This window comes from Podarcis cretensis (genome assembly GCF_951804945.1).
Source record: "Podarcis cretensis genome assembly, chromosome: 14".
NCBI lineage: Eukaryota > Metazoa > Chordata > Lepidosauria > Squamata > Lacertidae > Podarcis > Podarcis cretensis.
The window spans coordinates 1187932-1201934 of NC_137183.1; the positions used below are offsets into that span (position 1 = coordinate 1187932).

The 14003-nt window shown below is 46.0% G+C and overlaps 1 protein-coding gene across 4 annotated transcripts in view; it reads left to right on the plus strand.

Moving 5' to 3' along the window:
- ACSBG1 (acyl-CoA synthetase bubblegum family member 1) overlaps positions 1 to 11978 on the plus strand; it is a 29807-nt gene extending 17829 nt beyond the window's left edge. For all 4 annotated transcript variants that reach the window (XM_079953279.1, XM_079953281.1, XM_079953280.1 and 1 more), the window contains 8 exons: positions 923 to 1072; positions 3049 to 3225; positions 3867 to 4048; positions 5806 to 6036; positions 7062 to 7279; positions 8871 to 9010; positions 11335 to 11581; positions 11853 to 11978. In XM_079953279.1, coding sequence (XP_079809405.1) covers positions 923 to 1072; positions 3049 to 3225; positions 3867 to 4048; positions 5806 to 6036; positions 7062 to 7279; positions 8871 to 9010; positions 11335 to 11581; positions 11853 to 11929 — 1422 coding nt within the window. In that variant the 3' untranslated portion in view covers positions 11930 to 11978. The remainder of the gene's footprint in view (positions 1 to 922; positions 1073 to 3048; positions 3226 to 3866; positions 4049 to 5805; positions 6037 to 7061; positions 7280 to 8870; positions 9011 to 11334; positions 11582 to 11852) is intronic.
- Positions 11979 to 14003: the final 2025 nt, after the last annotated feature.

A 14003-nucleotide genomic window follows, 5' to 3' on the forward strand; every position in this document is an offset into this window, starting at 1 on the left:
TTATACATTTAAAGCACTTCACCCCCAGAATCCCGGGAACTGTAGTTTGTTAAGAGTGCTGGGAACTGTAGCTCTGTGAGGGGTAAGCTGCCATTACCATTTGAGCGTGTTTGCAGCAAGTGTCTTTAGTACAGGGGTCACCAACCTAAGGCCCATGGGCCGGAAGCGACCTGTGAAGGTCGTTTGACCGGCCCATGAGCTGCTCCCAAACTGAGCTGCCTGCTCACACTGCGCTAAACCAGCACAGTGCGGGGACTCGCTTCCATGGCACTGGGAATCGTGTCTGCGTATGTGCAGATGCCAAAAATAGCATCTGCGCAGACGCAGAGCCCGAAAATTGCGGGTGCGCGCGTGCAATCCAGCCCACAGAGAAATATCCATGGGACTGATCCGGCCCAGGCAAGATAAACCTTGCTGACCCCTGTATTAGCTGATTCACATGTACTTGTACGTTGGGGGAATTTAGTAAGAGTAACAAAGATCAGAGTTTTTTATTTCTCTCTGGTGAACAGGCTATCAGGAAACAGAAGTTCAGCAATATTCACTGATTTATTTAGCGCACGTGCGCCCTGCAAAAAGGCTCCCAAAGCAGAACACGACAGTCCCGACCCTCAAGCTTATGAGAGCCCACCTGCTTTTGACATCTGCTCCTGAATTCCAGATGGTGCTTATAAGAATTGCCACACAACTCCAAAAATTAGCTATTTAATTTGCTTGTTTTACTCTTCCCTCCTCTTCCCCTTTTTATTTTGTGTCGTGTTTGGTTTTGCTTTTTTTTATAGATTGTAAGACAGCAGGGAGAGACTATCTTGCTTTTATTATTATATGAGCTGTTCTGGAAGTCACATGGCTGAAGGGCAGGGTAAAAATGCTTTATATAAATTATGTTAAATAAGCAATGTCTCTCCCTGTTCTATTGCAGATGGATGAATTTATGGAGTTGGGCAATGAGGTCCAGGATGGAGAGCTGGATGCTCTAATTGAGTCCCAAAAGCCAAATCAATGTTGCGTTCTGATCTACACATCCGGAACGACGGGGAAACCCAAAGGGGTGATGCTTAACCATGACAATGTGTGTATTCCAGGCACCCACCTCTCCATGGGCTGGCCCATGGCGGGAAAGTGCAGTTTAGTCTTCAGCTTCAAATAGGCAGTACCTGGTCGTGGGAATGCTTGGAAGTGACTTGCCTTAAGAACACAACAGGACAGAAAAAAATGTTTCTTAAACTCTAAGCAAGAGAGCAGAACAATCCATGGGGTTTGTTGGGACATCTCTCAAAAGCCTGCCTCCAGAATGTCAAAAATTTCACCCAAACCAGAACGGTTCAGGCCATGGCAGCTGCAGGTAGGGCTGGGAATGAACCCATTTGAAATCATGAAGAGCTGCTCGCAGTCAGTGCAGAAGAGCCAGTGGTCTGAGGCTATATTCCACATGATTTGCACACTGAACCTCCCAGGGTTCAGTTGCTGGCTCCTCCAGCTGGAAGAATAAGCAGATAGCAGGTGATGGAGAAGACTCACTCCCCCAGGCCCTAGAGAGCTGCTGCCTGCCAGAGTCTACCATGCTGGGCTAGATAGACAATAGGCTACCTCTGCAAAAGGCTGCTTCCTGTGTCCCTGACAGTGGATACAAAGTTGGTGACTCCTGTTTCCCTACGTGATTTCTATTCTGGCTGGTCGACCTGCTCCTGACAGCTGTCAGCGGAGAGGTTATTTATAATGTCACCCTCAGCCTGGAAAAATCTCTTGCCCACATGTGTGGGCTGATGCCCTCTTTATGAAAGTATGTTTCCCTCTGCCTGTGATTAAATTCGGAGCCACAGCATCACAGGATGATGCAGAAAAGCATATTTAGATGCGCAGGAGACACCAAAGCCTTGGACTCAGAAGAAAGCTTTCTCTGCCACCAGCTCTTGCACCTGCTTGATCTCAGCCTTTGCCCATTGCCCTTCTCCTCACATGCCACAAAGCTTCCCAGTCTTACTCCGTTCCTAGTCAAAGTGCTGTGGTCAGAGTGCCGACTGGCGCTGGTCACAGGACGCAAGCTCTTCCCTACTGAAACAGCTTCACTGGCTACCAGCCTGTTTCTGAAGTTTGGGCCCAAGAACCTAAGAAGAGGCTGGCTGCTGGATCCGGCCCATCTAGCCCAGCCTCTTGTCCCCCAGCCAGATGCCCCCAAGGGCAGCCTGCAAGCAGCACCGGAGCACGAGCCCCTCCCCTCCTGCTGCCTCCAGCTGTGGACTTTGAGAGCCCTTTCCTCCATGAATTTGTCTAATCTTCTTTATCTCTCTATACACATCTGCCCGGGTGCTAAGCTCCTCGGGGAGCACCTTCTCTGGGTCCTGACAACATCAGAAGCTCAGCTGGTGGTGAGACAAGAGAAAGCCTTTTCTGTGGTGGCCCCCACCACAGAATTCCCTCCCAAGAGAGGTCAGACAGGCTCCCTCTGTCTATACTTCTGCTGGGAGGTTAGGAGTTTCCTGTTCAGGCATATGATGCTGAGCACTGGGCAGTTGCCACTGCAAACTGAACTTTAATGCTGATTTTAAATGTGCTTTTATGTATTTTAACCATTGTTTTAAACTAGGGTTTACTTTGTATTTTATAATGATGTTTTAAAATGTTGTAAGCCGCCTTGAATCCCAACCTGGGATTCTCCCAAATCCTTGGAGAGCTGCTGGCCTTCAGAGTCAACATTACTAGGCTAAATGGACTAATGGACCATGTAGCATTTCAAGAAGTGCTAATTGGTGAACACAAATTTGAAGTGGGCCAAAATCCCCCCTCCCGTCCCCTCTGATCATGGAGCGACAATTCCCAGAGTTCTCTGGGGAAAGGGATTGATTGCTAAACCACTCTGAAAACTGTAGCCCCCTGAACCAACTCCCACTCCCAGAATTATTTGGGGCAAGCCATGAATTGCTTCAAGTGGACTCAGTGTTTTCCATGCATGGTGTGAATGTGACCTTGGTCTTTGCTGATGGAGGGCTCCTCGTTGTCAAAAGACATCTGCTCCATTATCTAACGCCTCTGTATTTATCTGCACAGATAACCTGGACTTCAGCCCATGCCAGCCGGGCAGGGAACATGCAGCCGGCTGAAATCCAGCAGGAGACCATCGTCAGCTACCTTCCTCTCAGCCACATTGCAGCCCAGATTTATGACCTCTGGACTGGAATCAAGTGGGGAGAACAGGTCTACTTTGCAGAGCCGGATGCCTTAAAGGTCTCTGTACAAAAAAATGTAAAAAATAAAAATGCCCCAGTTATTTTTCACTCTTCAAAACTGTCAAGTTGAACTTGGTGTTTTTCAGTGAGATGATGCAGAAGACCCTTTAAAGCTTTGGAAACCCCTCTGGGAAACAATAAGAAGCAGACTATATGGGGAACAAACAGTTAATTTACTGCCTTCGGGGGTGATTAAACCCTTCAACACCCTTTAAGTGTAAAGTCAGACTAGTGATCAGGATGGTTAAAGTATAATTGACTGCAGATATATGTCTTTATTCTAACTGTCCCTTCCTGGACAAAGAGTCTGTAGATTTTGAAAGAACTACAGAACTCAGGCTGAGCCGAAAGGGAGCACTTTTTGAGAATGTCTTTGGTAGCCACAAAAAGCCTTCCTCTCTTTTCAACAATGGGGTCTTCTCTGAAATGAAGCTTCACCCATTCCGAGTGCGGGCAATTCCTGTCTAGGAATGATTGCCTTCACTCTCAAGTGGCTTTGTTTGACCTCAGAAATATCAACAATATGTAGCCAAATAGGAGTAGCTAGCTAGTGTCAGGCTATATTGTGTTGTCTATGCAATTTTTGGTTGTCTGTAGTCTCTGCTTTCCAATTTTGCCATCCATTCTTGGTCTTCTTAGGGGGGCTTGGTGGGTACCCTGAAAGAGGCGCTGCCCACCTCACATATGGGAGTTCCCCGGGTGTGGGAGAAGATCATGGAAAAGATCAAAGATGCCTCTTCTCAATCTGGATTTGTGAAGAAGAAAATCCTCTCTTGGGCCATGTCGGTCAGCTTGGAACAAAACCTGAGTGCCTCTTATAGGTATGTCATACAGATCTGGCCAGCAGGAGATTCAGCAGAGATTAGCACCAGGGACTCCTAGTCCTTACAAACAAGCTCAGGGTAGACTTCCATTTTTCCAGGTTAAAAAGGTCAGGTGGTTTTTGTAGGTGACAAAAGACTCAGCTGAAACTTTCAGCTTTCATGTCATTTTAGAAGAAGCTAAAAACTAGCCAAGTTCATCAAAGTTAGAGTGCAAGAGACCCTTTACAAGTTGCATGGAACCAGGCAGAGGGCCTTCTCGGTAGTGGTGCCCTCCCCATGGAACGCCCTCCCATTAGATGTCAAGGAAACAAACAAAGATCTGATTTTTCATAGACGTCTGAAGGCAGTCCTATAACTTGAAGCTCTTAATTTTTGAAGTATCGTTGTGCTCTTTTATATTCTGTTGGGCGCTGTCCAATGTGGCTGTGGCAGCCCAGTCAGATGTGTGGGGTATGAAAAACAAATTATTATTAGAAATAGAAATAGCGCTGAATGAGACAAATACCAGGTGGAAATGGGGGGAAAGGCCTTCTTCTCTCCCTTCATTCCAGCCTTGCAAAAGACACTCCAAGAGAATGTGAGGCAAGGCCCTTGAAGGGGGTGGAGGTGTGGGAATGTTAAAGATAGTAGGAAAGAATATATTGAATAAGTATTACCCTTCCTTCACTCACGCTAGTAAGTGATGTAGCAGAGCAGATTCCACTCAATATAGCTGGAAGCTAGTTTGTAGATTTGTTTGAATCTCTTAGTTAAGATTATTTCCTGGTGTCCCCTTTAATCCCTCCTAAAAGAATAACGACACAAGAGTCTTTCTAAGTAAAGTAACAAAAAGTTTACTCACATTTCAGTTCACGATTTGATCCCTGAAAGGCAGACTTTTCTCAATAGTTACACAAGAAAGTGTGAGTTCATCTCATATGGAGACTGAACTCATGTGCTGCTGGCTGAGAGCCAGCAGACAGCAAAATTACGTTAAGAGAACAAAATGGCTGCAGGAGACCAGCATGACAGCAAAAGAGAGAAGCAAGACAACAGAAAGACAAAACCAGACTGAGAAAATTGCTGCGAGACTCAGCTCTTCTGTGGAGTCAGCCAGAGCCATGCCCATCTCCCAGGTCACATGCAGGGGGAGGATGCTCCAGACCAGAGGAACAGGAAGTTCCCCTGACTGGATGTCCCCCTCCCTGTGCCCACTCTAGGGAAATAAGGAATGTTGCATTTGACTGCACCAGTGGATTACACCCTACAGGAGGGAGAACCCTGAGGGCCAGAAGCTGAAAACTGGAGGGCCACATTCCTCTCTCCAGTTTGAGGTCCCCCACCCCTGGTGTAGTCCAACAACACCCGGAAAACCACAGGTGGCCCATCCCTGGAGCAGAGCATTTTTGGCCTCTGTCTGTCTCGGGAGACAATGGAAGAGTGTGTTTTTGGGAAAGAAGTCAAACTGCTGGAAGGTAGCAGCCCCTGCTGTGGCTGCAGAGACCAATGCAGGAGAGACAGGTTTGGTTGAAGCTGGGGCAGAGGAAGGTGTCTGGTTGTGCTGATGCAGATGCACAGTAGAGTAGACTGGAAGAGACATTATTCTAGGCGGCTTCCTGGGGGTGGGGAGCCTTTTCCCTGTGGCTGCTTTGCATATTGTTCCATTCTTGATATCAGTTAGAAAAAAATTCCATTTGGCGTCTTTTTCTGTATCTCAAAGCTATTGCCATTTCTCTTGGGGGGGGGTCCTCCCACCCTCCTCTTTTATTTTCCAGTGATTTAAAGCCCTTTCGAATGAGGTTAGCAGACTCTTTGGTACTTGCTAGAATCCGCCAGGCTCTGGGCTTTTCTCGGTGTGAGAAGCACTTCTGTGGAGCCGCTCCTCTCTCGACAGAAGTGCTGCACTTCTTCCTGGGCCTGAACATCCCCTTGTATGAAGCTTACGGGATGAGCGAGACCACTGGCCCACACTGCATGTCCAGCCCTTATGTTTACCGGCGTTACAGGTAAAGTTGTGCCATCTTTGTTCTTGCAACCTGGTCAGAAACAATCTTGCAGTCAGGTCAATGGCCCTCAGTTAGGGATTGGTAAGAAATTTGATTCCGTTGACACTGAAACGCGAACCAGCCTAATTTGTGCTTTCTGAAACTGTTCACAAACCACAATACAGTCATCTTTGAAACTTGCATTTCTCTGAATTTTGCAATGCAATTCTTTAGCCCAAGTAATGTGGTTCAAAAATACATATATTGAGGTAAAGTATGTATTTGAATCCATGTATCAGTGAAAATAAAGTACAGAAATGCTGGTATTGAGTAATGCTGCTTCTGGGACAAGAAGAGCTTAGGGGAACCAGACGGTGTTAGCTGTATTCCTTCCCACTGCTGATGTTTGCACATTTAACTTAAAAAAAAAAAAAGTTTTTAAAGCTTCCAGCTGCCATCTTGCCTTTGTCCCCCAGTGCCATTGAAGTTGAATAATTCCGAAGCCTTGTGCATTAAAACAGATGCCCGCCATCTATTTTTATTTTAAGCTGGAGCCATCTTCCCCAACTCCTCCAAGACTAGAGCTGTTCGACAGTGGAATTTGCTGCCAAGGAGTGTGGTGGAGTCTCCTTCTTTGGAGGTCTTTAAGCAGAGGCTTGGCAACCATATGTCAGGAGTGCTCTGATGGTGTTTCCTGCTTGGCAGGGGGTTGGACTCGATGGCCCTTGTGGTCTCTTCCAACTCTATGATTCTATGACTACAGAATAACTCCAGTTCTTGGGCTCTGAGTTTTACAGCATCTGTGTGTCAGAACACTCACATGTTTTTCCCCCAACAAACATACACAATTATTTATTTTTCCACATGGGAGCTCAGAAAAGGGACCCAGGCAGGACTTTGGAGGACGTTTGGGCCCTGTCACCTGCCCAAGCAGGGCTTGGGGGGGGGGTTAGGCCTGCTGGGGGAGGACCACGATGATGCGACTGTCCGCTCTTTGGGCTGTTGGTGCTATCGCTGCTCCTCCTCATGTTCTCTTTCCCTTGCAGCTGCGGCAAAGCTGTCTCAGGTTGCAAAGTGAAGTTAATGAACAAGGACGACGATGGCAATGGGGAGATTTGCTTCTGGGGGCGAACTGTTTTCATGGGCTATTTGAACATGGAGGACAAGACCAGGGAAGCGATTGATGAGGATGGCTGGCTGCATTCTGGAGATCTGGGGAAGATGGACAGCGATGGGTTCCTCTACGTCACAGGAAGAATTAAAGGTGAAATGCCCTTGTGCAACACTTCCTGGGACCTAGTCATTCTCAGCAGGCCAGCATGCTTAGCACCAGGGTTGCTCAGTGGAGAGGGTCACACCTTCTTGGTGTGTTTTTAGGGGGACCCTCATCAACCAAGCATCCTGTGCCTTCTTCCCTTGTTAGCATCTACAGGGCCAGCCCACCCTTGAGGCAAGGGGAGGCAACCACCTCAGGCTGCCTGAGATGTAGATCTTCCCTCACTCCTTCTTCCTTGGTGGGGAGGGGGCTCCATTTTTTGGTCTGGCCCTGGCAATCTCGCTCTCCCCTCTCCTGCTCTTTTGCTATTCCAAATCTGCAGTGAATTGTCCTGTCCTGCCCCCTTCTGGTGGTTTTGCAGTTGGCACTTCAGTCTAGCATTTCCACAGGGTGACACAGAGGCTCAGCTGCTCACCTTAGAAAGAGCTGTGTTTCAGAGGGAGAACACCTGCTTTGTACATAGAAGTTTCTGGGTTCAGCACCAGGCATTTCCAGTTTAAAGGTGATGGGGGAAATCTTTCTCTGCTGGAGGTTTTCTCTTCCGGTCCTTGTGGGAGTGAGGTCAGCTCAGGAAGCCCTTACACCTGGGTTTGTCTGCTCACAATGTACATTGAGTTGTGGTTCTCCAAGCCACATAGCCCCCCTCAGCGCACCAGTGTAGTGGATGCAATCCTGGTATGGACAAATTTGTCCAGTTTCTCATTATTCTGACCATAAACTTGGCTTCTCACATTTCCACATCACTTTGCTTTTTTTTTTTTTAAAAAAAAAAATCCTCTATATTTCAAAGGATAATTGTGTTTCAGTTCACATGTTGAAGTGTGAATTAAGTAGTTTCTCTTTAAACTACAGACAGAAACAAAATTCTCTCTCTCCCCCCACCATCCCCATAGTCCCATAGCAAGGGCTTTACATTTTCCCCACTTTCTTTTTTCTTCTTCCATGGAAAATTGGGCTAGCACTACAGATGGGCAAATAAAATGATTTCAGTTTCTCATCTTCCCAATCTTCAGTTCAGTTCTACACAGTCACACATTGATTGTTCAAAATTACTTTTTTAAAAAAGAAATAAATTGCCAGACATACAACCTGTTACAGTTCGCCCCCCCCCCCTCTCCTTGGAACAGCAACCCCAACTACATCCAGTTGTATCTAGTACAAATTTCTCCTGACATCCACCTTTTAAAAATGCAATTTTGGCAACTATAAACATTTTTTGCAAAGTAATTTCCCAAATACAAGGCAGTATAACCTGCTATTTTCACTATTCTAGGCAACTATTTTTTGGCACACTTTTTGTATGCATTGCTTGACTGAAGAACTGTCCTCCAAAACCTGGAGAAGTGTGGATTTTGAAGGATGCCTGACGGGGCGTATATTTTGCAAATTTCTCCCCCATCCTAGAAGGCACATGCATGTCCTTTCTTTGGGCTTCCTAATGTCTCCTCTGGTTTGACTCATCAGAAAGCAAGCTAAGCCATCCATAAGTAAAAGAGTGAGATCTAAACTCCACAATGAGGAATGCCTGGTCTGTCTGTCTGTTTCTCTCTGAGTGCAAACCAGTGTTTCCTCTTCTCAGAGATCCTGATTACAGCTGGGGGTGAAAACATCCCTCCAGTCTCCCTCGAAGATGCTGTCAAGAGGGAGCTGCCTCTTGTGAGCAACGCCATGCTGATTGGAGATCAGAAGAAATTCTTGTCCATGTTACTGACTTTAAAGGTACAGGTGCAGCACAGTTAAACATTTCTGGCAGATGTACAAATGAGGCACAGAATTCAGCGGCTCACTCACTTGGTGTTGAGCAGGAGGGGGACACCTTCTCCATGGAAAACTGCTTATGGCAGTGGTGTCTCCTGAAGGGAGGGTGAGGGGCGTAGGAAGGGGGGCGGTGCACCCTGGGTGCCATCATGGAGGGGGTGGCAAATTATCAAGGAACAATTACTGCCCTACTAGGGCGGTTCATTAAAAACTTTTTTTTGGAAAATGGCTGAGGGGGAAAACAGAAGATGGGTGGCCATTGGTCAGGTATGGTCTAGTGGAGATCCCCAGGGGTTTGGCTAGATGACCCTCGGGGTCCCTTCCAGCTGTACAGTTCTCTGGTGCAGGCTTGTGCAGAGGTTTAGGTACAAGTTGGATGCAAGGGGTGCATAGGATTGCAGTCCATCTTATGCACCGTCAGCTCAGGAATAAGTCCTACTGATCATGATGCTGCTGGGCAGTCCTGTTTTTTAAATCAATGTTTTCCTTTTCAGATGATAGAGCCTGGTGAAATCACAATAAATAAAACCTCCCCTTCAGTAGTTTCAAGCACTACTACAGGTTCCACATAATATCTGTACTGCATTGTTTAGTGTGACAGCACCTGCACTTTGGAACTCCCCACTTACTGCAACGAAGCACGTGCCTTTGCTAGACTCTTTTCGGGCACCTGCTAAAAGCATTCTTCTTTAGGCAAGCATACCTAGATGCTTAGGAAGTTGAAGTAATTTTAATCTTTATATTTTAGCTTTTGTATGTTCTAAAGTAGGATTGTTAATTTTTCTTGATTTTACTGCTGTGGTGTTTTTTGTTTTGGTAAACCACTTTGCAGGTTTTTTAAAATAAATTTTATTAAATAAATAAACAATAAATATAAATAAAAAAACACAAGCCTAAACACAATCCATCCTGTAGATTTAAGTATCTGTCCACAGTCGTCTACTTGTTATTAGAGGCCCAGAATAAGAAAATATGAAATAACATAAAACCATTTTTGCAGGCAAAAAAAATTTAAAAATTCAATGTGGGGGGTGACAAGAAATTTTCCGCACTGGTTACCACCTGACCTTCCTATGCCTCTGGCCAGATGCCGTCCCAATGTTGTCAGATTCCAGCTCCCATCAGCCTCTCAGCCAGGACTGCCTAATATCAGCGATGGCAGGATGTAGCTCTCCCTGGTCTATGAAATGCCATCCCCAAAATGGTTCAGCTGGTACATGCAGTATCATCTTTTCCAGAACTTTCTGTTCTCTAAATTTTTAACTCTCATTGTGCTGCTTTGAAAATTCTGTTTCTGCATTTTTTTAAGCATGTGCTTTTAGCCGCTCTGAGCCCAGCCTTGGCAGGGGAGGGCGGGGTATAAATAAAAAAATATTATTATTATTATTATTATTATTATTCCTTTAAATTCCAAGATGCTTTCTGGGGCTTGCTGCAGTTTTTAGTTCTCTTTTACATTTACTTGCTGCTTTTATATTGTTGCATTTTAAATACTGTGGATGACTGCATAGTGTGGAGAAGAAAATGGGACAGAGAGACACTTCTCTACCTTTCTCCTGTTAGCGGAACTTGACTCATCCAACAAAACTGCTAAGTTCAGAAGAGGCTTCTTCCTAGGAGTCAATGGAAATTGCTGCCCCAAAGGGCTGAGAGCTGCCAGCTTACCTTGGCCCTTAATTGGGAGTTGACAAAGAGAGAATCCAGTACTGTCCCAGGACTTGGAAGCTCTGGGTCTGAGATGAGAAGCCTCAAGACAGAGATGCCCCCCGACTTCACTATTGAACCCTCAGCTCTTCCCAAGCCACAACTCTCAGTGACTCTGTCCCCCCCCCCCCCCCCAGTATTTTGGCCTGACTGAAATGTCTCCTTGAATGCAAATCCTCTGGCTGGTCTGGATGTAAGACTCTCTGTATGTAGCAAAAATGAAACAAATCCACATTTGCTGCTCTGCTCCCTTTTTGCCACTGGCAGGTGTCCTCTCCCCCGCAAAGGCTGCCCGAAAGGGCATGCGGCCTGGCTGGAAAAGGTTCCTCCCTCTGGACTAGATGGAGCTTTGGCCAGATCCGGCCGGGGTTCTCTTTCTGAGGCAGTAGGGAAGTTCAGGCTGGGCAGCCTCCTTGGTACTAGCAGGTCCCTTTCCACACCAGGATCACTGCCACATAAGTACCTGTGTGAACACTTTATGCTGTAAACCACCCTGTGATCTTCAGATGAAGGGTAGTATATAAATTTAACAAACAATAAAAAGCTGTTTATTTCACCACGCTCTCCTTCCCCATTTCCAGTGTGCAGTGGATCCTGAGACTTCTGAGCCTACGGACAGCCTGACCCAAGAAGCCAGGGAGTTTTGCCAGAGAGTTGGCAGCAGAGCCACTCAAGTGTCTGAGGTTGTGCGGACAAGAGATCCAGCTGTTTATCGGGCCATCCAAGATGGCATAGACAGAGTCAATGGACGGGCAGCGGCCAATGTTCAGCGCATTCAGAAGTGGGCAGTTCTACAAAAGGATTTTTCCATTTCCGGTGGGGAATTTGGTAAGTTTTCCAAGGGCTGGGTTACAATCTGGAATTCAGTTATATTAAAAATTCCAGATATATCTCTTTGGAGGGATAGTAAGACTGCTAAATTTGGGGTTTGACTTTGGTAAATGTATCCAGTAAAGTAGAACTGCAGGATCTCTGGTGTATTCCATCCGTCATATGCAGTTCTTCAGCTGGGATCATTGAGCCTCTGGATTAGAATCCACCTTTTCCACACACACTTTCCTCATGACAAACTGCTAATATCAATTCATTTCCATTTTAGGTCCAACCATGAAATTAAAGCGGCAAACTGTTGTTGAGAAGTACAAAGATGAAATTGATACCTTTTACAAAAAATAAAGTCAGCCGTCCAGTATTGCTCTTCAAGCTCCAATAGAACAGAAATGCACATTCTGTAGAATATGTAAGACCATCTTTCCAAGGAAGCTGTTTGAAGACCACCACCATTTTGAAGAGGAGCACCAGATACTAACAAGAGCACGTTTTGGGTTCCACTTCTAAATGCTAATTAGGCTACAGAAGCCAGAGAGAAGCACACCCCCCAGTATCAGTGTTGGAAGGGGTCCAGAGGGTTGTCTAGTTGAGCACCCTGCAATGCAGCAATCTCATAGAATCATAGATTTGGAAGAGACCACAAGGGCCATCGAGTCCAACCCCCTGCCAAGCAGGAAACACCATCAGAGCACTCCTGACATATGGTTGTCAAGCCTCTGCTTAAAGACCTCCAAAGAAGGAGACTCCACCACACTCCTTGGCAGCAAATTCCACTGTCAAACAGCTTACTGTCAGGAAGTTCTTCCTAATGTTTAGGTGGAATCTTCTTTCTTGTAGTTTGGAACCATTGCTCCGTGTCCACTTCTCTGGAGCAGCAGAAAACAACCTTTCTCCCTCCTCTATGTGACATCCTTTTATATATTTGAACATGGCTATCATATCACCCCTTAACCTCCTCTTCTCCAGGCTAAACATGCCCAGCTCCCTTAGCCGTTCTTCATAAGGCATCGTTTCCAGGCCTTTGACCATTTTGGTTGCCCTCCTCTGGACCTGTTCCAGTTTGTCAGTGTCCTTCTTGAACTGTGGTGCCCAGAATTGGACACAGTACTCCAGGTGAGGTCTGACCAGAGCAGAATACAGTGGCACTATTACTTCCCTTGATCTAGATGCTATACTCCTATTGATGCAGCCCAGAATTGCATTGGCTTTTTTAGCTGCCGCGTCACACTGTTGGCTCATGTCAAGTTTGTGGTCAACCAAGACTCCTAGATCCTTTTCACATGTACTGCTCTCAAGCCAGGTGTCACCCATCTTGTATTTGTGCCTCTCATTTTTATTGCCCAAGTGCAATACTTTACATTTCTCCCTGTTAAAATTCATCTTGTTTGTTTTGGCCCAGTTCTCTAATCTGTCAAGGTCGTTTTGAAGTGTGATCCTGTCCTCTGGGGTGTTAGCCACCCCTCCCAGTTTGGTGTCATCTGCAAATTTGATCAGGATGCCCTTGAGTCCATCATCCAAGTCGTTGATAAAGATGTTGAATAAGACCGGGCCCAAGACAGAACCCTGTGGCACCGCACTAGTCACTCTTCTCCAGGATGAAGAGGAACCATTGATGAGCACCCTTTGGGTTTGGTCAGTCAGCCAGTTACAAATCCACTGAGTGGTAGCATAGTCAAGTCCGCATCTCAGCTAAAGCATCCATGACAGATGGCCAGCCAATCAATCCAATATTCATTCCAGTGAATATAGATTTTCATTCAGCTTATTGATAGGGATGGACCAATCCGCCAGTTGTGATTTCTCATTTTCAGTCCAATCTTAAATAGGATTTGCAACTTTTCAACATCAGTTTGTTTCTTTAAAGAAAGCATTCACTAAAATTCACCATCATTTTAGTGTGCATTTCTCCAAATACGCAAATCTCTATTCTGCCTTGGTCAGACCACACCTGGAATACTGTGTCCAATTCTGGGCACCACAATTTAAGAATACTGACAAGCTGGAACATGTGCAGAGGAGGGCAACCAAGATGATCAAGGGTCTGGAAACCAAGCCTTATGAGGAACGGTTGAGGGAGCTGGGTATGTTTTATCTTGGAAAAGAGGAGACAAAGAGAAGAAATGATAGCCATTTAAAAATATCTCAAGGGCTGTCACATGGAACAAACTTGTTTATTCCTGCTCCAGAGGGCAGAACCCAAACCAGTGGCTTCAAGTTACAAAAAAGGAGATTCTGACTGAACATCAGGAAGAACTTTCTGATGAGAGCTGACAGTGGAACAGACTCCCTTGGGAGGTGGTGGCCTCTCTTCCTTGGAGGTTTTCAAGCAGAGCTTGGATGGCCATCTGTCAGGGATGCTTGAGCTGAGATTCCTGCATTGTAGGGGGTTGGACTAGACAGTCCTCGGCTTCCCTTCCAA